The sequence below is a fragment of the Odocoileus virginianus genome, chromosome 3 (genome assembly GCF_023699985.2).
Source record: "Odocoileus virginianus isolate 20LAN1187 ecotype Illinois chromosome 3, Ovbor_1.2, whole genome shotgun sequence".
NCBI lineage: Eukaryota > Metazoa > Chordata > Mammalia > Artiodactyla > Cervidae > Odocoileus > Odocoileus virginianus.
In genome coordinates, this window is record NC_069676.1 from 45,789,888 (window position 1) to 45,815,326 (window position 25,439).

Sequence of the window (25,439 nt, forward strand, 5' to 3'; positions counted from 1 at the left end):
GTTTATGCTACAAAGTCAGTTGTGTAATGCACAAACAGAACAGAGAGTATTAAAGGTGGCGCCTGCTTAGGGAAGGTGGGGTGCTCTGGAGCCAGACAGACATGGATTTGAATCCTGACCCTGCCACCTACCTATTAGCTGGGGACTCTGCATAAATCCCAACCTCTATAAGCCTCAAAGCCCACATTTGTAAAAAGAGGGTTATAACCTCTGCTCACAGGGTTATTGTAGGATTAAATGAAAAAACATGTGGCGCCATGTTTTAGAGGAAGCAGTGTGTGCTCATTCAGTCATGTCCGACTCTTTGTGACCCCACGGAATGGGCCCACCAGGCTCCTCTGTTCATGGGGATTCTCCAGGCAAGAACACTGGAGTGGGTAGCCATGCCCTCCTCCAAGGGGTCTACCTGACTCAGGGATCGAACCCACATCTCCTGTGTCTCCTACATTGGCAGGCGGATTCTTTACCACTGAGCCACCTGGGAAGCCCATATATGCAGTATGTATTCCAGGCAGCTGTGAAGAGCTGGTTTTTATGTCCTGAATTAGGCTCCAAGTTGCCTAATATGAAGCAAAAAGAGAACATAGAAACATGAACATAGAAACGACCCTCCTAGCTGAAGTCCTGTACAACAAAAGCAGCTAACTTCTGCTGAACATGTGTTATCCCTGGGCTCCATGCTAAACACCTGAACTACATACTTAAAATTCCTTTGGTCCTCATAACAACCCTACCGGGCTGTAGTACAATTTCCCTTCTAGAGAAAAAGAAACTGAGACTCAAAGCTAAGAAGTGGGAGAGGAGGAGCTAAACCTAAGTGTCTCATTCTCAAACCTGTGCTCTTAAACCTTACACTACCACATCCTCACACTGAGGGTCAGTGGGTAAGTGCCCTCACTCCACACCAAAGACCCATGAAACTCCTCACCATTCCATACAACCAGGGCTGCCCACTGCTACTCCTAGAGGCCTGGGTGACCAGGGAAGCGCTTGATTCTACACACAGCACTCACCTGAACGAGGTAATCCCTCGGCAAGAGAGGGAGACGGACATGTTCCATCAGTTTTGCCATGTGCTCTAAACGGGTCTCTTTCTCATAATTGATCCATGAAATCACAGCTTCAAATACCTGTACGGAAAACCGAAATAGGGAACTTTAGCCAAGAGATAATAACTTTAAAATAGCTTCCAAACAATTTCTTCAACCTTAAAAAAGAAAGAAAAGTTACAAGTCATTCACAAAGGCATTTAACCTAAGGTCTAATATTGAAAATATTAATAAAAACAGAATATATTTACTACCTGATGTCATGTCAGAGAGTGTTCTCTCTGCCTCCCTCATACACACACACACACACACACACACACACACACACACACAAATGTACACTAAGAAAAACCTGGTGCCCCAAACATAGAATCATCCAGGTTCATTGCAAAATAAAAATCAATTCCAACAGTTACCCCAGGGTAGAAATGCAGAGCAATAACTCTGAATCAAATTTTACAAAGAATTCCCAAGAGGACCAGAAGCCCTGGGGTCAATGTCTTCATCACACAAACACCTCTCTTCATCTATTTCCCATGTTCGTTTAATGCAGAACAAAAACTATAAAGATGTCCCCCACAAAAGTTGGTAATAATGGTGAACTTGAAACTGAATGATAGAGAATGGCAAAAATTTCTCCTTGGGTTGAACCTTTTCTTTGAGGAGAGATTTCATTTCTATACAAATCAAAACAGGTCTTAGAACCAAAAAGGGGAATCTATGGTTTGAATGTTCACCTTACTCAAGGTTAAGTTCAGATTCAAACCCTGCATCACCATATACATAGACATGCATAAACGTCAGCATTGGTAAGACAGCGGGGAAACCACCACTGTTTATGGAAGCTTAATTAGCATGGCTTTTTAAGAGGGGAAGGAAGAATTTGGCAATAGCAATCAAAAATTCAAATGTGCATATCTTTGACTTAGAAATATAACTTCTAGAGCTCTAGTCAACAAAAATATTTACACAAGTGGTACAAGAATATGCGTTCCAAGATATTTGCTGCAGGATTTTTGTAAGAGGATAAAGAAACTTTCTGAAGTCCACTAGTGGAGAAATTATTAAACTAGTTTTGACACGGGATATTTTCAGCTGTTAATTTCATTGCTGCAATCACCATCTGCAGTGATTTTGAAGCCCAGAAAAATCAAGTCAGCCACTGTTTCCACTGTTTCCCCATCTAGTTGCCATGAAGAGATGGGACCGGATGCCATGATCTTAGTTTTCTGAATGTTGAGCTTTAAGCCAACTTTTTCACTCTCCTCTTTCACCTTCATCAAGAGGCTCTTTAGTTCTTCCTCACTTTCTGCCATAAGGGTGGTGTCATCTGCATATCTGAGGTTATTGATATTTCTCCCGGCAATCTTGATTCCAGCTTGTGTTTCCTCCAGCCCAGCGTTTCTCATGATGTGCTCTGCATATAAGTTAAATAAGCAGGGTGACAATATATACCTTAAAGCTCAACATTCAGAAAACTAAGACCATGGCATCCAGTCCCATCACTTCATGGCAGATAGATGGGGAAACAGTGGAAACAGTGGCTGACTTTATTTTTATGGGCTCCAAAATCACTGCAGATGGTGATTGCAGCAGTGAAATTAAAAGACGCTTACTCCTTGGAAGGAAAGTTATGACCAACCTAGAGAGCATATTAAAAAGCAGAGATATTACTTTGCCTACAAAGGTCTGTCTAGTCAAGGCTATGGTTTTTCCAGTGGTCATGTATGGATGTGAGAGTTGGACTACAAAGAAAGCTGAGCACTGAAGAATTGATGCTTTTGAACTGTGATGTTGGAGAAGACTCCTGAGAGTCCCTTGGACTGCAAGGAGATCCAACCAGTCCATCCTAAAGGAGATCAGTCCTGGGTGTTCATTGGAGGGACTGATGTTGAAGCTGAAACTCCAATACTTTGGTCACCTGATGCGAATATGGACTCACTGGAAAAGACCCTGATGCTGGGGAAGATTGAGGGCAGGAGGAGAAGGGGATGACAGAGGATGAGATGGTTGGATGGCATCATCGACTCAATGGACATGGGTTTGGGTGGACTCTGGTAATTGGTGATGGACAGGGAGGCCTGCTGTGCTGCGGTTCATGGGGTCGCAGAGTCGGACCCAACTGAGTAACTGAACTGAACTGAACTGAAAAACAATAATAATAACAACTAATAATAAGACAAAACACTTTCTTGTGCTAGAAAGCAACAAAGTGACCAAAGATCAAGGGGACACAACAGACATACCAGAGCGAGCTAGATAGGGCCTTTTCATGGCCAACATTTGGGACAATTTAAACATGTAACAAGATAACGAAGAAATAATTAAACCCTGACTGGGAAGGGGCCAAAGAAACCTTTTGGTGGTAATGGATAGGTCCTATATCTTGATAGAGGGAGCTATATAGGTAAATGCATTTGTCAAAACTAATCAAATCTTACACTTAATATCTATACATTTCACTGTATGTAAATCATACCTCATTTAAAATATATTTAGTTAAAAGAAAAAGATAGCAATGAATCAAAACCCAAAGAATAAAAAGAATCCATGAATCCATAAGGACTTTAAAAAGTATGGGAAGGCTGCTCTTCACAGAAAAGTGCCAGCTAATAAGGTAAAAGCACAGAATTAAAAAAATATCACTTTGCAACCACCAATATAATAACTGATTCAGCCAATGTTGACCATAGATGCTGAAACCATTAGGTGAAAAGTTGTTGGGAGCAAGATATTCACAGTTCTCCAAGTGTCATCTGACAGAATACTTATTAATTACATAGGGAGAGTGGGGGAGATTCAAACTGGCTGATCTGACAGATACCACCTTTAACAAGTGGTCAAAGTTAACACCACTAATAAACAGGCCAAATTTATATTACACTCCTGAATGTGACTTAATGAGAGGGAAACAGCATTCCCTATGCAGTAGTCTTTCCAAAACGTTAAACCTGAATCTTATAGCAAAGAAACAGACAACTCCATGTGTGGGACACTCTTCAACATAAGTGTCCTGGATTCTTCAAAACTGTTAGCACTGGGGACTTCCCTGGCCATCCAGGGGACACAGGTTCAATCCCTCATGCGGGAAGTCTTCACATGCTGAGGGGCAACTAAGCCTGTGCTCTGTAGCACAGCTACAGAGCACACGTGCCCAGAACCTGTGGACCACAAGAGAAGCCACCACAATGAGGAGCCCATGAACCACAACTAGGAAGCAGCCCCCACTTGCCACATCTAGAGAAAGCCCAAGTGCAGCAAGAAAGACCTAGCATAGTCAAAAACAAATAAACAAAAAAAATTTTTAATTGCCATTTTAAAAAGTTGTTAGCATTATGAAAGACACTAAAAAAGGCAGGGAAACAGAAGATCCTCTGGAGAAGGAAATGGCAACCCACTCCAGTGTTCTTGCCGGGGAAATCCCATGGACAGAGGAGCCTGACAGACTACAGTCCACAGGGTCTCAAAGAGTCAGTCACGACATCATGCATACTTAATCTTCTTCAGAGACGTAGAACTAAATGCAAGGCATGATCCTTATTTGGTCATGGATTAAAAAGAAACAATCATGAAAGACTTTTTTTGAGACTGTTGGGAAGTTTGAGTGCTGACTGTATACCAGAAAATATTATTGTGTCAGTGTTCCATTTGTTTGGTATGATAGTGGTTTTATGGCTCAGAAAGAGAATTTCCTTGTTCTTAGGAAGGGCAAGCTAAAATACTTAAGGGTAAAGTGTCTTGATGTCTACAATTTACTGTCAAAAATAAAAATTAAATATTCAGTAAAATAAAAGATTATGGAGAGAAATAGAAAAAGCAAATGAAGCACAATGTTAACAAATGGTGAATCTAGGTAAAGAGTATATGAATGTTCATTCTTTTCCAACTTTACCATAGGTTTGAAATTTTTCAAAATAAAAAGTGGAAGGGAGAAGAAAAGAAATCCTAAGGGAAAAGGTAAATACTACAGAAAAATTTACAATTTCAAAATTCACAAGTTGAAATGAAAGCTATATCTCCCAGTATGGGTAAAAAATCTCCAATTTTTCTTATTCTAACTGTGTATTTGTGTGTATTGACATGTTACTAATGTTTTGGCCCTATTTCCTAAACATGTACTTAAATCAGGCTGAGCATACTCGGATTGGATGAGATATCAGAAAGGAATCCATCAGAAAGAGAAGAGAAGGGAAAGAGATGAGTGGAATGGAACAGAAGTTTGCTCCCATTTCTATATAAAATAACCTACATGTGTACAAACATAGACACACATGTCATGGAAATCCTTGTCTAGTTCATTTCTAAAAATCATTAACTCTCACGGAGCTATGTGTCTCAATCTTATTGCATTATTTTGTAAATAATTGTGCGTTTCTTCAATTAGCCCTTAAGATTCATGAGAACAGGGACCTTGTCTCACTTGCTGGCACATAATACACATTCAAATGTATTTAAAGAATGAATGGACAAGAGTTCAGAATGAGCTTGTAAGCAGACTGGAGCAGGCAGCCGGATTAGGGAAGCAGAGCCAGGCCCCAGAACCAAAGGATAAAGGATGCTGGAGACGCCTGGCTTTGCTGGGTTAGGTGATGGACCGCCACAGTTCTGTTCTGTTCTGCACCTTGGTTGCCAACACTGCCTTCCTCTTCCCTTTACTGGACTGTGATTCCTGCAGAGTGAGAAGGGTATCAGCTCTGTCCCTGCACTTCCCAAGCACAGTGCCAGGCACAGAGCACATGGCCGGATGAGAACGCTTTCCTAAAGAATGAACAGCAGGGCCTTGAGTAGGTGGGATTTGCCGATCACACCCTTCCCTGTCAATCAGTTTAGTCTGTTATAGAAGCTGCAACACAGGCTGAGTCTAATGAAGTCGATATTTAACCTTATCTTTATTTTTGGCTTGACTTGTCTAACTGGTTCCGCTCAGCTGCACTGTTTACCTACTCAGCTGTGAAAGCCACAGCACTTGGCAGCAACGGTGACCTTCTCCACAGCTAGAGGAGGTCGCATATTTTTTTCATTTAGATGTCATGCTTGGGAAATAAGCAAATGAACTTCCAACTAGCCTATGGGCCTACAATCATTCCCAACAGCCCCTGCTGTCAAAGGAGTGGCCAAGGCAAAGAGGCAGCAAGTACAAGCAGCAGCAGCTCGTGCCCTGCGCCACTCTCCAGAGATACCACAACCACGGGCTCTCCCGACGGCCAGGGAGGAGACACTCCGGCCCCGTGCTGAGTGACTCACCCAAGTCCAGAGCCAGAAAGCAGCAGAGCTGGGTCCACATACTCCCATCTCTAATGCTCAGACTCTTTCCCGTTATTCTCAGTAGCTACCCAGTTGGCAAACCTCAGCCCACAGGCCACATGCACCTGTTTTTGTAAATAAAATTTTCTTGGAACACAGCCACACTCACTCATTACAAGTCATCTACGGCTGCTTTCACACTTTAATAGCAGAGCTGAATTGAGACGCTGTGGCCCACAAAGCCTAAAATATTTACTCTCTGGCCCTTTAAAGGAAAACTGCATAAATGCCTGGTCTGTTGGCTCTAAGCAGCAACCCTGTGGCTTCAATCATGGGACAGGGTAATGTCTACTCAGATGAAAATATTTTTTTTTTCGTGGACTCCATGATGAAATAACCAGTTGCCCCCAAGGCACACTTATTGTTTCACTTTTAGACAAAGAAAGTGAAAGTCACTCAGTTGTGTCCAACTCTTTGCAACCCCAGGGGCTACACGGTTCATGGAATTCCCCAGGCCAGAATACTGGAGTGGGTAGCCTTTCCCTTCTCTAGGGGATCTTCCCTATCCAGGGATCGAACCCAGGTCTCCCGCATTGGAGGTGGATTCTTTACCAGCTGAGCCACAAGGGAAGCCTATAGCATCATTTCCTCACTGCTTCATGTTTCAGAACCAATTTTTTGAGTGCTACAAGGTTGCTACATGGAAAGGAGATGGAGAAAATCGGATTTCATAGTCCTCAGTTCACACCTCCGATGTAAGCACAAGCCTTGGTCAGAAAAGACTAGATGAACCCGATCCTTCCACTCTATCCCCTAAGTTACAGAAGGAGCCAAGTCAGACGGACCTGCATACTGAGCAAAGAGGGGAGCCCTGGTGCACTTGCCCCGCTTGATTCATGCTGACGTACAGCAGAAACCAACACAATGTTGTAAAGCAATTATCCTCCAATTAAAAATTAAAAGAAAAAGAACATGTTCTGAGAATCAAGAAGGGGACTCAGATTAAAATAGGGTAGGGCGGTGACTTGGCAAGGGGAAAGGTCCAGTTAAGGGTGATTCTCAGCCAAACATGGGATGGGGAAATAAGCTAGCTTTGAGAACATCAGGGGAAAACCTAGATTCCTACATGGACCAGATTTGCTACTCAAGATTGAGAAGGACTAATTTCAGCAATAACAGCAGGCACAGTGCTGAGGATTTTACATGTATGACCTCATTTAGTCCATCCTAGACTCTGTGAAGGAGGTACCACTGCTCACATTTTATAGATGAGAAAACAGCCTTAGAGAGGCTGGCAACCTGTGCAAGACCACTCTGCCAGGAAGCAGTGGATCTGAGACATGGACTCACCTCTAATGCCAAAAATTCATCTTTAACATTATGCAATATAGCATCTCAGAGGCACAATTATTTGAAAAACCTGAGCATACTGTTGAGCTGGGAAACTATGTTTCTAAATCCAAAATCCTAACTGCACCCTCCCTGTCATCCTAGAACATCCCCTGGTACATTTTTCTTCCCTAGGGACTGAGCCAATAGCATTTGCCAAATGCACTGCCATGATTTTAAATAAAGAAGACTGCACTTCCAATGTGATACACACACACACACACACACACACACACACACACACACACAAACACAGAATATGATTCAGCCATAAAAAAGAGTGAAATTTGCCACAACATGGATGGATCTAGAGGATATTATGCTTAGTGAAATGTCAGAGAATGACAAATACCATATCATCTCACTTATATATGGAATCTAAAAAACAACAAAACAAATGAACAAAGCAAGACAAATGAAAACAGACTCACAGACAGAGAATAAGCAGATGGTTGCCAGGCAGAAGGAGGGTGGAGAGATGGGTAAAACAGGTGAGGGGTATTAAGAGGTACAACTTCCAGCTATAAAATAAGTCATGGGGATGCAATATACAGCATAAACAATACAGTCAATAATATTGTAATAAGTGTGTGGGAACAGACAGGTACTAGACTTAACGTGATCATTTCATCATGTATTTCAGTGTCAAATCGTTATGATGTACACTTAAAACTAACAAAATATTGTATGTCAACTATATTTTAATAAAAACATTGTAAACTTAAATAAGATTACTTTTTTAAAAAAGACAAGACAGCACACCCAGACACAAGAATGATTCTGTCATATTTCTGTGCTCTTTTTCAAATCAAAACTTAACAAGAGGTGTGTTAACCATATTCCCACTTCTTGCCACACACAGCATGGGGCACAGCTGGGAGCAGTGATGGATTGGAGCTGGTCCCAATTCAGTGTCTAGTGACATTACCTTGGTGGAAATATTTACACCATGGAAATTAGCAAAGGGATCAGCAAACAAATCAAAGCTCTTGGAATTTTTTATTGGAGAGCCAACTGCTAAACATTTACCAGCATACCACTAGTCTGAAGGCTCCCCAGACTCTAGGAAAACCTCATCTAGTTGCCCTCATCTCTCAGATAGTATCATCATCTTAAGGTTTTAAATGACACTGAAAAAGCTCTTTCTTATAGTTGTTTCATTTCAGACCCACAAGAGCCCTGCTAGAGACACTCACAAAAAGAGAAATTGAGGTAAGAGAGTGAGAAAGTGGTCTACCCAGTCATGATGTCAGGGCAGCAATCAGAACTACTGCTTTCAGTCTGCACTTTCACAGCACGCTGTGCTCACGATCTGTAGCCACATATTTATTTGCATGTGTGTTTGACAACATCTGTCTCCCTCCATGTAATTTTAAGTTCCATGAGGCTAGGAATCTTGTGTTTATCTGTTCATCACTGTCTCTCCTGTGGCTAACATAGTATCTGTCACACAGAAAGCACTCAAGAAATATTTCTTGAGAGAATGGATAGATTAACCAAGGCAGGAATGACTAGGCACATGGTTCTTTCTCTTCCTCCAACAGCACACTGCCAGAAATCTGACTTCATATAAACAAAAACAACGACAAAACTATAAAAATAATAGCACCTTGCCTGGAAATTGTTCTTCAGGTTTCTACTACTGTCTACAGCCAGCAAAAAGACTTCCACTCTGATTCACTATACAAAGGATAAGGGAAAGGACTGAAGCACAATGGTTTGACATAAAGGCCTCCAAGCTGACAGGCTACTTCAGTTGTACTAATCCTACAAATGACGGGAACATGACCCAAGGAGGGACAACAACTTCCAGCCAACATGGCACGCTGAGCTGACTCAGAAGGAACCTTCCCCTATAGCTCTAAACACATGAAAAAATGGTATAAAACCAAAAAATAGATTTGAGCCATACTCAGAAGCAAGAGGTAAATGCTGAGTGCTTTAAATAACAAAGGATTTAAGTCTGGGAGCTGAATGAAAGCTGAGACCAAAATGGCTCACAGGCTTGTAGAATTCCGATATGGGCTTTATTGGTTCAGGACAAGTATCCCATCAGGTTGAACGTGTAGGCCACAGGCTCCTTGAGAACAGTGTAGCCTCAGCTGTAAAACCGGGAACAGATGAACTCCAACCATCTGCTATGGGAAGGTGGAAGGAAGTATACCATCGCCTATGGCCTGGGGAGTGAAAACTTCATCCTCCAGAAACCACAACCCAAGGCTCATGTCACATCCGTATGTGGGGGTTGAATTAATGCTACCTAGATGGTACAAGGGGTACTCAAGACAAAAATATAAAAACTATTTCCAAACCAGTAAACTTGTTCTAGAAGAGGCACCTTCACAGCCCAGGATAACCCAGACTCCCATGGATATAACACCCTCTGAAGATGGTCTCACCATCAAAAAATACAGATCACTAATGAAATGAAAAGGAAAATCAACAGATGCAATAATCAAAAATTATTTGGGGCAACCAAAGAAAGGTGGCTTCCTTAATGTGTTCTTCAAAATACTAGAAGCCAGAGACATTCTATAGCAAAGAGGTTCTAGGACCCAAACGAGCCTGGGGAGCACATCATATACAACTACAAAGCCCTTTTAGAGATTCACGATCCTCATTAATATACAAACGCTCAGACAAGTCTCACAGTTTCTTAACCTGGTTCCTTTGTTTTAGCCATTGTCTCCCAAAGACATCTCACTTGAACACTTTTTTTTTTTTTCACCTAAAACCATCTCATACCATTATGGTTTTATAGCATGCAGTTGGGTAAATACTGGTCTAAAGAAGAAAGCCCTCACTTCCTAACCTTCTCCACAACCCCTACTCCCTTCCCAGCCTTATCTTCCAGTTCCTCCACCAAAAATCCTTGATTCTCATTACACAAATTATTCTTCCCCCAGTAAGTTATTTCAAACTTCCATGCCTATATTCCTACAATTCCTTCAACCTGAACGGATTTCCAAAAACCCAACTTTTCATTCTCTAAGTTTTAGTTCAAGTATTCCTTTTCCTATGAGGCCTTTCCTACCTCCAAAATCTGCAATGAAATACTCCAGGGTACTTTCTTTGAACTTTGATTACAGCCAGCTACTTTTCTCAGCCATATTATCAGTCTGCCCACCAGACTGCAAGCTCTTTCCTCTTTTATTTTTGGCCATGCCTCACAGCTTACAGGAACCCACCAGGGACTGAACCCAGGCCACAGCAGTGAAAGCCCAGAATGCTAACCACTAGGCAACCAGGGAACTCCCCCAAAGTTCTTGAATGGTAATAACTAAGGGTCTCCCTATCAGGGTAGAGGTTCCTTAATAAAAAGCAGGGCAGCAGACCCAGTCAGTGTCAAACCATAGAACCATCTACTATAAATAAACCTCAGTTTCCTCCTCTGCAAAATGATCTTGCTAGTTGCTGTAAGAATTAGAATGATGTGCAAAACAGTACACTGGGCAAAAGAAGTCAGGCATAAAAGTGTGCAAGATTCCATTTATACAAAGCTTAAAAGCTGATAAAACTGATCTATAAGAAGTCAAATAGTGGTTTGGCTTCTTGAAGTGGGAGGTAGTGACTGGAAGGAAGACCTGGAGTTCTGTTTCTTGATCCAGATACTGGCTTTGTAAAAGTTGAGCCGTGCACTTTGCATTTGCTCATGTCTCTGAGCTTACTGCAACATAAACACCTTTTTTTTTTTTTTAACAGTGTGTGAAATAATCACTGTGAGCAGTCAAGGTAGGTTTTTGGTCATAGTGTGGTAGTATTCCAGTCACAGGTGCTTTGTGAACTGTGCTCTCAGAGGAGAACAGTAAAAAAGATTATCACTGACTCAGGGGTCCAGGCCAGATCATTGTTTGCAGGCTGAGAATTTGGCAGGTCTAATGCTGACCTCAGAGTGTGGTAGGGCTGCCAAGAGCCCAGCCTAAGCATAGGATGTACTTGCTTGGTCCCTGGATGGTGCCTTGGCAGCAAGCACTCAAGCCCAGCCTACTGGCCAGGGAGCTCCTGCCTGCACCCCAGACCCATCCCTGGTGCTGGTGGGAGAGGCCAGGAATTCAGACAGAAGGGCCCACAACACTAAACATCCCAGGAGACACGGTCCAATTCTTTCCAGGAAATACAATATCAGAATTTGGCCCCTGATGATAGCTTTAGGAGATAATAGTATATAAAATGTGATCATGCAGAAAGAAACAAATCTGTACTTCTCTTTTTAACACATACTTAACACTAATCTAATTTTTTTAAGAGATCCAACCAATTTCTTGCTGACCTATACCTGAAATGTGAGTCATTTCTCTGTTAGTTCTCAATCTGAAAAGCCTCAACAGAGTTTCATAAGGAGTGGAAATCTTGAGAAGTAGAAACATATTTGCTAGCTGAAAAAGCAAAGATTCAGAAAAGTCTAGTACCCAGAAATTCAGTGGTCAAACTGTAGTTCAGTTCAGTTCAATCGTTCAGTCATGTCCGACTCTTTGTGACCCCATGAACCGCAGCACACCAGGCTTCCCTGTCCATCACCAACTCCAAGAGTCCACCCAAACCCATGTCCATTGTGTCCATCCAACCATCTCATCCTCTGTCGTCCCCTTCTCCTCCTGCCCTCAATCTTCCCCAGCATCAGGGTCTTTTCCAATGAGTCAGCTCTCTGTATCAGGTGGCCAAAGTATTGGAGTTTCAGCTTCAACATCAGTCCTTCCAATGAACACCCAGGACTGAACTCCTTTAGGATGGACTGGTTGGAACTTCTTGCAGTCCAAGGGACTCTCAAGAGTCTTCTCCAACACCACAGTTCAAAAGCATCAATTCTGCTGCACTCAGCTTTCTTTATAGTCCAACTCTCACATCCATACATGACCACTGGAAAAACCATAGCCTTGACTAGACAGACCTTTGTTGGCAAAGCAATGTCTCTGCTTTTTAATATGCTGTCTAGGTTGATCATAACTTTCCTTCCAAGAAGCAAGCGTCTTGTAATTTCATGGCTGCAATAGAACTTAGTCACGTCCCTTCTCCTCAGAGTATATGTGTCCCAGAAGCTTGCTTACCCTGCCCCTGGGTCAACAAGGCTGCACGTGGTGAGAGCTGACCTTTGTGTCTCAAAGGGGATGCAAGAAACAGGCTATCTGCCCACAGGATTAGCTCTGCCCCTGAGACACTTCCCATAGGAAAGACTCAGGTGACTAGAAGGGGCTTGCTTCTCTGCATCATTCCTCTACCTAAGCAAGGATGGGGGGGAGGTGGTGGCGTGATCACAAAGAACTAGTGATTCTGTGATCCCTACCACTTACATTTGTCCTCTCTCAAATAACTGGAATTTTAAAACAAAAACTACAAGAAGGAAAAACAGGAGAGAAAATTGCAAATATCCATGCCCCTGTCTGACCTCTAGTTCCCCCATTTGTCCTTATTCTCTGGAAAAATATTAAAATTGTCCCCATAATCTCAGCTTGCTCAGGACAGAGTCCAACTGCAGTCTGCCTTGTCACTTGTTCAGGAAATGTCTGCTGAGCACCTCCTAGGGCCTCCCGGGGCTCTGCGTCAGGACTGTGTGTGACACACGGATGGCTAAGGTACCCTCATAGCCCTCAAGGAGCTTGAGCATAGTAGAAGAGATGAGGCATGGGCAAAAGCAAGTGCTCATGAGGAAAAACAGCATCTGAGTTCTGGGAGAGGCCCAGACGATGCTGGGGATTCTGGACCAAAAGACAGCTAGCTAGGACCAAAAGACAGACCAGCCTAGCTCCTGCCAGGCACAGGTCATGCCAACCACCCAGACCAACACAGGGCCTGAAAACAGCTTCCCCTGGAGAAAGGCCCCAATCAGTGGGTACATGTATCATCTCATTTCATCCCTAGAACAACTCCATAAGATAGATACTATACTATCATCAACCCCTCTTTCACAGATGCGAAAACTGAGATTTAGAAGGACTCTTTTATTCACTCGCTCAACACTTTTTGTATCTGCCAAGGGCCTAATGGGCTTCCCTCGTGGCTCAGACAGTAAGGAATCTACCAGCAACGTGGGAGACCTGGGTTCAATCCCTGGATTGGGAAGAACCCCTGGAGAAGGGCACGGCAACCCACTCTAGTATTCTTGCCAGGAGAATCCCCATGGACAGAGGAGCCTGGCAGGCTACAATTTGTGGGCTTGGAAAGAGTCAGACACGAATGAGCGACTAAGCACACAGCATGCAAGGACCTGATACCGCTCTAGCAGTAACCATAAGACAGTCAAACTTCCTGATTATTATGGTGTATGCATTCTGATAGGAGATAAGTAACTTGTTAAAGATCACTCAGCTTGTTAAAGTAGTGGAGCCAGGATCAAATTCAGTTATTCTGGCTGCAGAACCTATACTTTCAAACTTCCAGCAAACAAGCTGTCTGGGCCCAGCCACAGACACTGAAAATCAGCATTAATAGTAAAATACTACATTTCCTCTATTTCAAGATGCTTAGTTGTAAGACACATCTGAAACCAGGCTGCATTTTATAATATATGTTGAAAGAAACTTGCAGGCTGCAAGTAGAGAAGTAAGCCATAATATAACTGATACTGCTGTTCAAGTGTGAATTTTGCTGAATACAGGTTATTTGATTGCCGATGCAATTGAATTTTCTGCAGATGCTGACATTAAATGCAGCTGGATTTTAACTTAAATGACGACCCCTGATACTACTTTGAATACACTCAAAAAATTTCGCTATAACACAATATTGCAAGAAAAAGCCATTGTGCATTCAAGCAATTATGCCTATCACACAATGTGATTAAAAGCAGTAGAAATCACCAAATCTCCTGGAACAGATTAAAGAATCTTCAAAGCCTAAAGGACTAGCATTCAAATGACAAACACCTAATTGTCAAAGCTTCCAGCTATTAAACTTCCAGAAATAAGTGATCAATTAAGGGGGAAAAAAATTATGGGTTTTGGCAAAGAGAAAATATAGGCAAAACCCACTATTCATTAATAAGCCTCAAAATTACATGCCCAACCTTAAACATACCATGAGTAATATATTTTCTGAAAAGCATCATATAACTCTGAAGTTACACATAATTTCTGAGACCTAAATATGATACACAATATCAATAATGTGAAAAATACATACACTCCAAACTGATTCTACAGAAAGGGCAACTCATATGTAAGCATATGAATAAATGAAAGCCACTTCAGGCAAGTTTTAAGTGTATATATCTATTGCCATGTTTCTGTTTCTGAAAAGATGCAGTTAACACCACGGTTTATTTTACCATTACCAATAGCAAAATCGATACCACTGCCATTTATCAATAGTACCTCCAAATAGAGAACTATGATAATTACAATGATAGCTGCCATTTATTGAGCACCTACCAAAACTGGATTTTCATTTTTTAATCCATTATCTCTAATCCTCAAGACAATTCTATAACGGAGGCACTCTTAGTATTTTTTACATGTAAGTAAATTATGGTTCAAAGAAACTAGTGACTTCTCAAGGTCATACAACCAGTAAGCATCAAGCTGAGCATGGAACCAGTTCTGCCCACGTCCAAAATCCAAGTGGTTTCCAGGGCACTATAATGCCTCCCCCTACCAACAACCATCTCCACGTCTGTCCTGGCACAACAAGCATAGATAAGCCCTCACCTGAAGAAAACTTACTATGACCTCAGAGCAGGATGGGCCGCTGTGAATTTAAGATAGGAGGGTCTCCCTCTCAATTCAACACCCCTAAATTGATTCAAATCCTGTTGCTTATATGTCTGCTTCCATTTTCTCAAACTACACTTAACATATGTTTGAGCAGGCCCTAAACTGGCCAACAGACCAACATTCATACAACAGTTAACTGGCTCATTCCTTCAAATTGTGCCAAGTTGGTAGCACAATCTGGAGCAGACAGTACAGAGGCTTGGCAAGAAGTGAGGAAGGCCTCTCCATTTCTGAGGCTGGGGCAGAAAGAAGCCTGCAGAGGTGCTGTTCACATCAGCCAGCGGAAGCACAGATGTCCCTAAGCCTACAGGAGAGCCCAGCTTGTGGCAAGCACCTTCTGGGGATCTCTCTGAAGTCCAGGACTGTCCACAGTTCCAACCAACAACTGTTTTTCTTCTTGACCAAACTTTTGCAGGACGACAGGCAGGGCCTTGTGAATTTCACCCCATTCTCTGGACAGGTATCTTTGGATGCAGTCTCATGTCCAACATAAAATCCTCCCCAAGGGCTTTGCTTTGAATATTCCTTCAGGAAAGGGCCTAACTTGGACACTAAGGGTGAACTAGGGCAATTCAGAGAACATTTACTGAGCATCTCTGAGGACTGAGATGAGTAAGCAGTGTGTGTGTGTGTGTGTGTTCAGTCGCTTCAGTAGTGCCCAACTCTTCGCAATGCTATGGACTGTGTGTGTGTGCATGTGTGTGTGTGTGTGCTCAGTCGCTTCAGTAGTGTCCAACTCTTCGTGACGCTATGGACTGTAGCAAATCAGGCTCCTCTGTCCATGGGATTTTCCTGGCAAGAATACTGGAGTGGGTTGTCATTCCCTCCTCCAGGAGATCTTCCAGAACCAGGGATCAGATCCGTGTCTCCTGCACTGCAGGCAGATTCTTTACCACTGAGCCACTGAAATCCCAAATAAGGTGTGGTCCCTACCATCTGGGAACTCATAGTGAGTGGAGGAGGTAAGACTGGCTGAGAACTAATTACAGTAAAAAGGAGAACAAGGTAAGCGTTTTCCTGGAACACAGAGGAGAAAATAATGAATTCCAGATGCCCAGTCAACAGTCAATTCAGCTAACATTGACTAGGTACCCACAAGGTAATAGGTACTATAATAGGTTACATACCTTATTTCTTTCAATCCCCACAACCACCCCGTGGAACATGCTCTATTACTTCCCACATTTTACAAATGAGGAAAGAGGTGGAGGAGCAAAGTCTCTTGCCCAACATCACATCACTGATTTGTAAATACAAGAGATAAGACTTGGATCCCAGTGGCCAACACTGAAGTTTGTGTTATTTCCAGTATAGTAGACTACATCTCCTGGAGTAAAGAAATTCTTCCTGGTAGAAAAAGAATTTAAACTGTTTGGGAATTCAACTAGATGAAGAGCAAAGTAGAGAATATTCCCAGCATAATGGTTTCCCAGGTGGCAGAGTGGTTAAGGATCCACCTGTGTAGAAGACACAGGAGATGCAGGTTCGATCCCTGGGTTGGGAAGTTCCCCTGGCAGAGGAAATGGCAACCCACTCCAGTATTCTTGCCTGAAAAATTCCACGGACAAAGAAGCCAGGCAGGCTATAGCCCATGGGGTCGAGAAGAGTGGGCATGACTAAGGGGCAATCACTGTTGAATCGACAGGGTCAGAGATAAGGAAGGCTGGGAGGCAGGACAGATCAGCAGTCACAGGTCAGCTAAGCAGGGGCAGAAGTCCCGCTTCCAGCACAAATGAAGAGGTGTGCGGTCAGTGAGTTAGAGGACTGGGTGTCAGGAGACCTTGGTTCTACTCCTGGCGTGGCTACCGAAAAACTGTGATTTCCAGGAGTTCCTAACCCCTCTGTGGGGCTCAGTTTCCTCATCAGTAAAAATTCCAGTTCCCTATTGAAATTGTGAAGTCGCTCAGTTGTGTCCAACTCTTAGTGACCCCACGGACTGTAGCCTACGAGGCTCCTCCGTCCATGGGATTTTCCAGGCAAGACTATTGGAATGGGCTACCATTTCTTTGTCCAGGGGATCTTTCCAACCCAGGGATCGAACCCAGGTCTCCCGCATTGCAGACACGTGCTTAGATGTTCCCTAAAGGTTGGCTCTGGTTTAAATACTGGATATTCACAAGAGGCCATGTGGGACAGTGGTTAAGATCAAGTGACATGCAAACCAACTGAGTGACATTGAACAAGATAGTTCATGCCTCTGAGTCTGTTTCCTTATCTGTAATGTGAGGACAATAATGATGCCTGCCTCACAGGGCTGAGGTGATGGCTGAACGAACTGAAGAACAACAAGCACTTAGCATAGGGCTTGGCAAACTGTAAAGGTTTAAGAAATGGAAGCACCTTTGTCGCCATCATCATCATCACCATTATGCCTTCTTTAAAGTGTCCATAAAGCGTATATAGTGATCATGGGCCAGAAAGTCTTTTCTTAAGGGGCAAAAAATATATAAACCTTTCTTTTTTTTTTTAATTTGGGAAAGAGAAAAGGTCTCATTGAATCACAAGTCTCCTTCCCACAACCACCTCATGAGAGAGGCTTCTGTTTCAAAGAGCGCCATGCCATACCTTCTCTTCTGAAGAAACGGTCAGCTTGTCACTGGATATCAAGCTGCACACCTGGTCCAGACTTAGGCTGAGAAATTCTTCCCCCAGCATCACCTCTGGAAAGTGCTGCTCTGTTCCAAAGGAAAAAAAAAAAAAGGCGTTAAGTTCAGAAAACCAAGTTATAACACGCTCCTGCCCATCCATGAACCAAGGCCATGACAATCTATGGGATTCAGAGCAGAATCCAGGGACCTCTGGGGGAGGTGGGAGGGAGAGAGAAAGGTAGACATCCTGGCTGGAGGGAAACCAGCCTTTTAATTCAGCAGCAAAGGCATCCCCCTGTGTAACCCTCTGTCCTGAACATCATCACAGAGGAAAATTGGGCACAGAGTTGTGAGGTTATATTTTTTCCCTGCTCCATGAGATTAATAATGGCGCTGCAGAGAAGCCTTGCAGGGGCCTGCCTATTTAATTGGGCTCACTTCCCTTCAAGGCACAGGCTGGCAGAGCTGCAGACGGTGCCCCCCGCCACTCAGCCAAACAAAAGTGGGTCAGAACTGCTGCATGGCCAAAGTCTCTGGGGGTTCTGGTAGGAAGTCAACATTAGAAGCTTGGCCGAAGGGTTCATCCCTTCCTGCCCAAGTCAAGCCTGTTATCTCTGGTTCACAAGAAGGCTCAACTAAGCTTCTGTCTGGGTATGGCGGCAACACAGCTGCCAAGACCACCACTGGGAATGGTCCACAGCAGCCGGGCCTTCCAAGGCTGTAATAATATAGAGGGGAGTTTGGGACAAAAAGAACAAGATAAATCTCACAGCCCCAAGGGCCACATAAGAGAAATGCCAAGGACAATTCTGACCCTGACATTCTCCCAGGTCACCATCCTGCTATTACAGACACAGTGAGATGCCAGGAAAAAAGCAGGCACTTCCAAAAGAAGGAATCTAGATTCAAGTCCCAGCTGTGTCATTTACGAGCTGTGTCCTGTGGCACCATTATCCTCATGTGTACAATGGAGATAAAAACCAATTCCCCCTCCATCCCATGCTCTGATGAGAAAGGAATTGAGAACATGTTTTGCAAGCTGCTTCAAGGTGAACCAGGCCAAGGGCTGACAACTCCAGGTGCAAGAGGCTCTGGAGGCCACAGGGTCCTTTGTCATTTGCCCCAGACTTTGCTCCTTCCTCAGTTCTCACAACCCTGCACCATCACCCCAGAAGCACCTGTGCTCTTTGCCCTCCAGACCTTTCCCCTTCTTCTGTGGTGTCCCTCCTCTAGCCTGAGAGCTTCTTGCATAATTCCAGAAGCCCCCCCAAACCCCCACCAACTTGGTCTGGCTGGCCCCTGGAGTGAGATTCCGGGTGCCTCCATGCCTAGGAGGCCATGCTGAAACATCAACTCTGCCACAGCTGCACAAGGAAAATGAAAATCGGAGCATGCTAATCACACTCATCAACTTCTTAAAAACCAAACAAAGAACTTAAAGTTTAAATCATTTCTTGTGAAAATAATTTTGAACTTTATATGTTGAAAGAATTTCAGATCCAAACAATTCCCATATACCTTTCATCCAGAGTCCCTAAATGTCAATATTCTACTCTCAAAGTCTGAGTTATAAATAATCTTTTCCATCTCTCACTGGGCAAAAAAGGCTCCCCACTTGCTCTCCACTAGCTTAATAATATAACTGAAGCCACAGTTAAAAGCTTGCCCATCCTGAAGCTCAGGGCTGTTTGTACAAAACAACACAAAGTTAAAAGTCAGATCCGTTACAGATGGAAGCAGTTGTCACAACATAAGAAGTTGGTCTTGCTTCTCTACACAGCAATAGGAAAAAAATATTTTTTTAAAGCATAGATTTTAAGTATGAGATTCAACTATCTAACTTTCAGAATATTTAAGACGATAGTTATTTTTTTAAGTATTCATTCTTAAAGATTTTTAAATAAAAGTGAACATCCCATTTCTTTGGATGATGGGAATTCATTCTTGGCCTGGAGGCTTGGAAAGTAACAGGATTCTCCTTATACACTCTTCTGGCCCAAGAAGTCTTTGGACCAGTCGCCAGATGCACTGACAACACACAAGAAACTGCAGAGAGAAAAACTGACCAAGTATAGGGCAGAGAGTTCCTGGGGACCAGCCACGGCTGAGCTCAGCAGGGGAGGCAGGCCAGCCAACGCCAACATCTGTGTCCCAGAGCCATACCTGGTCTTTCCACCTTTATCTTTGGTTGATAGAAGAAAAAAAAAAAAACACCAAAAAACTAACATTCAGAAGAGGGAAAAGAATAAGAGGAGGTGAAAGAGGAGGTGAGGAAGTAAAATTCTGAGCTTTAAGAAATTCTTCCTTAGAGCTCAGAAAGCCAAGAGACGAGCTTGGGTTTTGAAAAGGAAGAAAGTGGAAGTGCAACGATGCATATCCTAGACGACTTGGTGGATAAACAAGAAGTACTCAAAGATAAAGCAAGGCAAAAAGCAGTCAGCCCTCCGAACTTCCCCATCTCTCACACTCTGGGGCATCGCAGCATGTGAGTCTGGGTCCCATCTCTCTGAAGTTGGCTGCTTCTTTGCCCATCTGGAACCTCCCACTGAAATCCCTTCAGAAATCCTCCCAGGAAGCAGCATCTGGTGGGGAGGAGACAACAAGGGAGGTGTTGGACAGGAGCTTCTCTCACTCAGGGCTGGCACACCCAGAGACCAAGGAGATTTGCAAGGCATTAGCAAGACACAAAGAAGGGCCCAGAATCTCCTTCCCTTCTCTCTTCAGCCTGGGACAGAGGGCTGAGCCCCAGAGGAGACCCCTTTCTGTTAGCAACACTCAAGACACAACAGGGTAGAAAAAATAGGAACAGGCTCCTCTGGCTAACTCAGTTTCCTAGGAAACAGGAGTTGCCCAGAAGACTCTGGACTCAGGTCAGAGCTCTTCTCAGGCACTTCCTGGAAAGAACCCACTCTGCTTAGAATCAGCTTCTGCCTTTAACACTTGTTTGGAAATGTTTTTAATTTCTTTTGCTTTGCTGTTAATGTATTAAGGGAGAATGTAGTGACTTATTGTGGCTAACAGTCAGAAAACCTGGGTTTACCTAGCTCCACCTCTTATAGTCCCTTCTTCTCAGGTTCTGACTTCCTTAATCATAAAATGGGACCATAAAGCCTGACCTCGATCTCCAGGTTGTTCTGAAGTTCAAAACTGATAACATATATTAGACTACTTTGAGATCTATAAGAAACTCTTTAGAAATGAAGGAGAAATATCACGTGCATGTGTACCTGCATTACGAAGCCCAGTTCTGCGGGCAGCACTGCTCTCCAACAGAGAAGCATTTCCACAGCATCAGTCATCCTTTGAGACTGCAGGGCCTGCCAGTGAGGCTGTGGACTCAAAGGTCTGAGAATCCTACTTTAACTCCACTGAGTTTGACAAACTTTCTAATGATATAAGTATTGAATTTCCTAAGGCTGCAGTTTTCTCATCCATTAAATGGAGCTAATAATAGCACTTAACTCATAAAGGTGTGATGGGCATTAGATAAATATATGTACAATAATTCACATTTCCTGAAACCACTGCAAGTACTCAATAACTGTTCATACGTGATGTGCCAAAAGCAGTGTTTCTTCAAAAAAGAAGAAAGTAGATTTGATGTCTAGAAAGAGACGACTAGCTTACAAAAGGGTAGCACAAGACACCAGTAACTTCAACCCAAAGTCCACAGGGCCAGACCAGGAAAGGCACTCCACATTCAATAAAAGAAGGCCAATTCAGAGCATATCTAGAAAACAGCAACAGCTCAGTATAGCTAGAGTCTAGGCTGTGTCTTCATTCATCTAACAAATAGGTACAGAGCCTCCACCAAGTATAGGGGACTGTGCCAGGCTCCCGGGGAGGTTGAAGAGACAGGCAAGGCTCCACCTTGGGGGACAGGTGGAATGTGCAAGGGCACAGGATCTTTGAACCACAGGCGAGCCCCGTGAATTCAGGGGGGATTCTCCAAAATAAACTTTCACCTTCTCTAAACTTATCTAAACTTTTCTTATCTTCTTGCTTTTTTCCCCTTTAGGGAGGAGTGTAAACAAACCACACACACACAAAAAGATAGTTAATTAGTATCCCATTAGGAGTTTCAATTAACCAGGTTTTACTACAAGCAGCAAACACTGTCTAAGATGTAAGTTTTGGAGACATGGCTTTGGAAAAGATCCCCAGTGTTCTCCCTACTTGCTGCAAGTAATAATAATTTATTCTTCTCCAGCAAAAAAAAAAGTCCAAGTTTTGATTAATCAAACATAATGGAACTGTTCCTGTCTATTTAGATGAGAAATTATGGACAAGGCGAGGGGCACCAGACAACTGTAAATCCTTTCCCCACCAAGCGACACAAATATATCTTCCCATTGTTGAAAGGATAAGGAAACTGGGTGGCACATTCCCAGAAAAGGGGGAATAGCTGGGTTTTTTCAAAGAAGCAAGCCTGGACAAAGTTAAGGGTTTTTCCTAAAAAATGGCTAACATACTAGGTATTTTACATATATTATGTCACTTACATCTTCCAAAATCCCAGATGAAGCGAATATCAATATCTCCACTTTACAGATGAAGAAATGGAGACCCAGAAAGCCTAAGTCATGATCTTAGTATCACATGGCAGTAAGTGGTAGAGCCTGGTTTTGAAACCAATGCTATCTATATATAATAACAAATGTTCTGATAAGAATCTTAGTTTCCAAAATAATAAAAGCCTGTCCTCAGCAGGCCATTTTGGTAAAATCGATATAGACATCAGAACATCCTAAGAATCCCTTAGGGACACTGCAGAGAGAGAAAGAAAATATGAATTTAAATATATTTTCTTTTAAAAAAATAATCTTAGGATGATAGTATTTCAAACATTTTGGCATCAGACCTGGGTTCAAATTTCAGACCCCTGGATAGAAATCTTTCCCTAACCCACCTATCAGGCTAGATGACGTGATATTCTTCTGTGTTCCCAAAGTCACACAAAATAAGAAATTAAAATCACAATGCTCATCAACCCATCTTATCACCTGAGGTCTTTCTCTCATACTGGGACTATGATCCACATGAGGGGAGGCTCTGTCTCATTTGAGTCTGTTTTGCTTAAATGTGACTCAGCATCTGCAGATATCCAGCTCTGAAATTACCATGCTTCCCTTCCCCTGCTTCTTCAAGACTTCCTAGGCCTCAGGCAACCTCTCAAGCAAGTCCCAAGTCCATTCCTCCCTCCTGACGGTGTGAAATAAACCTAAAGCTTTGATCAGGTTTATCTAAACTACAAGCCCAGAACAAATGGAAGTGATAACTCATCTATGACTTCTTTGACCTGCAGAGATGAGATGAACCCAGTTATTCCAGGGCCAGCAGCCCCAGCAAACAGGTATGAGTGAGTGCCTCTGAACGGAACCACTTATCAGGCTCCAGGACAAGCTAACGAAAGGTAGACACACAAACAGAATCAAAACATTTTAGTACAGTTTTAAAAAAACAGAGCTACTTTAAATCTCTCTCCCCTTCCCTCTATTACTCTATTTTTGGAGAGCAGAGGTAAGCTTTCTTGATCAGTATTTGGCTTTCAGGGCCCATAGTTTCCTTGCTCCAGGGAAAGTTTCCTTGCTCAGCTCCCACAAAGAGTAACACAGAATAACTTGACTACTTCCCACAAGGGTCATGACCACCAGCCCTCGGACTCTAAATTTCACTGCCTCCATTCTCCCTGGGATGGTGGGATGAGAGCTCTATTGCCAAGCTGACTTAGTTCCAGAAGTGTATGTACTGTGCCTCCCCTTGCTATCACACACACAGAGCAAAGGGCTGTATCAGAACTGCCCAGTTATCAGTGTTGCTGATTCAACAACAGAGTTCCCTGTTCTCCAGAAAATGGAAGGAACAGGGAAGTTTCCTCAAATCCCCAAAAGGAGAACAACTAACAATACAAACTACCTGCATCCACACGAATGCTTCATTTGCCACCTCCAAGGTAAAGAAGCAGAAAATCAAGGGTAGGCAGAAGTGAGGCAGTGGCCAGGGGCAGAGAGACTGAACTGGCCTGGGGAGTTGTGAAAATAAACAGTGGGCTCAGAGCACAGGCCCTGCAGTCAGGCAGCCTCTTCGTGAATCTTGGCATTGCCACTCACAAACTATGTGATCTGGAGCAAGTTACTAAACTTCTCCAAGGTTTCTGTTTCTTTATCTATAAGTTAGGAAAGTAATAACTACCTCTCACAGTTTTGAAGTATGTAGTACCTTGCCTGGTACCTCATAAGTATTCAGAAATGGCAGAAGCTTCCACTGTGACTATCACCATCATTATTATCTTATGATGCCAAGCTGGAGGCAGCAATTTCACCAGATAACCCTCACTAAGTCAGAGGGTTGTGTTTTTTCAAATGCTTTGTCAAAGTTTTTTGCTGTCCTTAGTTTAATTACTTCATTCCATGGTCTTAAATGACTCAATCAATCGAAAAAAGGCCATTTCTCTCCACAAACATGTGAAATTCAATGGTTTTTCCATCCCATGGCTGGGTGGTTTCAGCTCAGCTTTGGCAGGCTGATGTAAACACATTGTTCAAAGAATTTTAATTGCCATTTCATTAATAGAGTCCCATTAACATCCCTCCCAACTAGCTCTGCTGATGGCCCAGGCATGGTCATCCAATTACCAAACAACAAAATCCCCATAAACCTGGGCCCATGCCTCTGAAGTTAAAGATTAAGCAGTCCCTGGAAACAATAACAGTGAGATATAAGAAACAGGCTATGCAAAATATGAGGGTCCTTTTCCCAGTTACCCAGTACTCAGGAGAACTATGACACCAGCAGCTGGAGGCAAGGGGCTTCCCCAGCCCAGTCAGCTTTGAACTATGGAACTCACCCTTCCCCAGCCCAGCATAACACATATCACAGCAAAAATGTGGGGGCATAACCCTAAGGGGGAAACTGGACCCAGAGGAAGCAGAAGGGACTGCCACAGGAAGAAGAGACAGGCCCACTGCAAACAGGAAATCAACCAGGCAGCTAGGTGGAAAGAGCTGGTGGTCCAGCCCCCAGAATCACGCTGTGCCCTTTGCCAGGGGGCTGAAGACTTATCAGAAGGCAGTCGTCAACCTTAAAAATAGGTTAGTCTTTCTAGACAGCAATTCGGCAGTATCTTTTAATGCATACTCTCTACGAGCTACTTTGTGCTATACACTAAGATGGCACCCTACAAGCACAATTTCATGGTTACTTACATACCAGCAAGTATACTCCAAAACGTTACGTACAAGAATTCCTGTTGAAGCATTTGATGTAAAGGGAAAGGAAAAAAAAAACTGGTAACATTACCGTTCATTAAGAGAGGACTGGTTAACTAAATTATAGTTCATTATAGTTCATCCCTATGATACAGCAGACAAAAAGAGTAAGAATAGCCATACACAAGAGTCTGGAAAGAACTTCAAGATATTGCACTAAGTTAAAAAAAAAAGTATAACCAGTACAAAAGTCTT

The 25,439-nt window shown here is 43.1% G+C and overlaps 1 protein-coding gene across 5 annotated transcripts in view; it reads right to left on the minus strand.

Moving 5' to 3' along the window:
- Positions 1-25,439, minus strand: part of KLHL3 (kelch like family member 3) — a 277,231-nt gene that overhangs the window by 43,722 nt on the left and 208,070 nt on the right. For all 5 annotated transcript variants that reach the window (XM_020893036.2, XM_020893024.2, XM_070465404.1 and 2 more), the window contains 2 exons: positions 17,954-18,063; positions 1,014-1,130 (listed from right to left, as the gene is read on the minus strand). In XM_020893036.2, the coding sequence (XP_020748695.1) occupies positions 1,014-1,130; positions 17,954-18,063 (227 nt within the window). The remainder of the gene's footprint in view (positions 1-1,013; positions 1,131-17,953; positions 18,064-25,439) is intronic.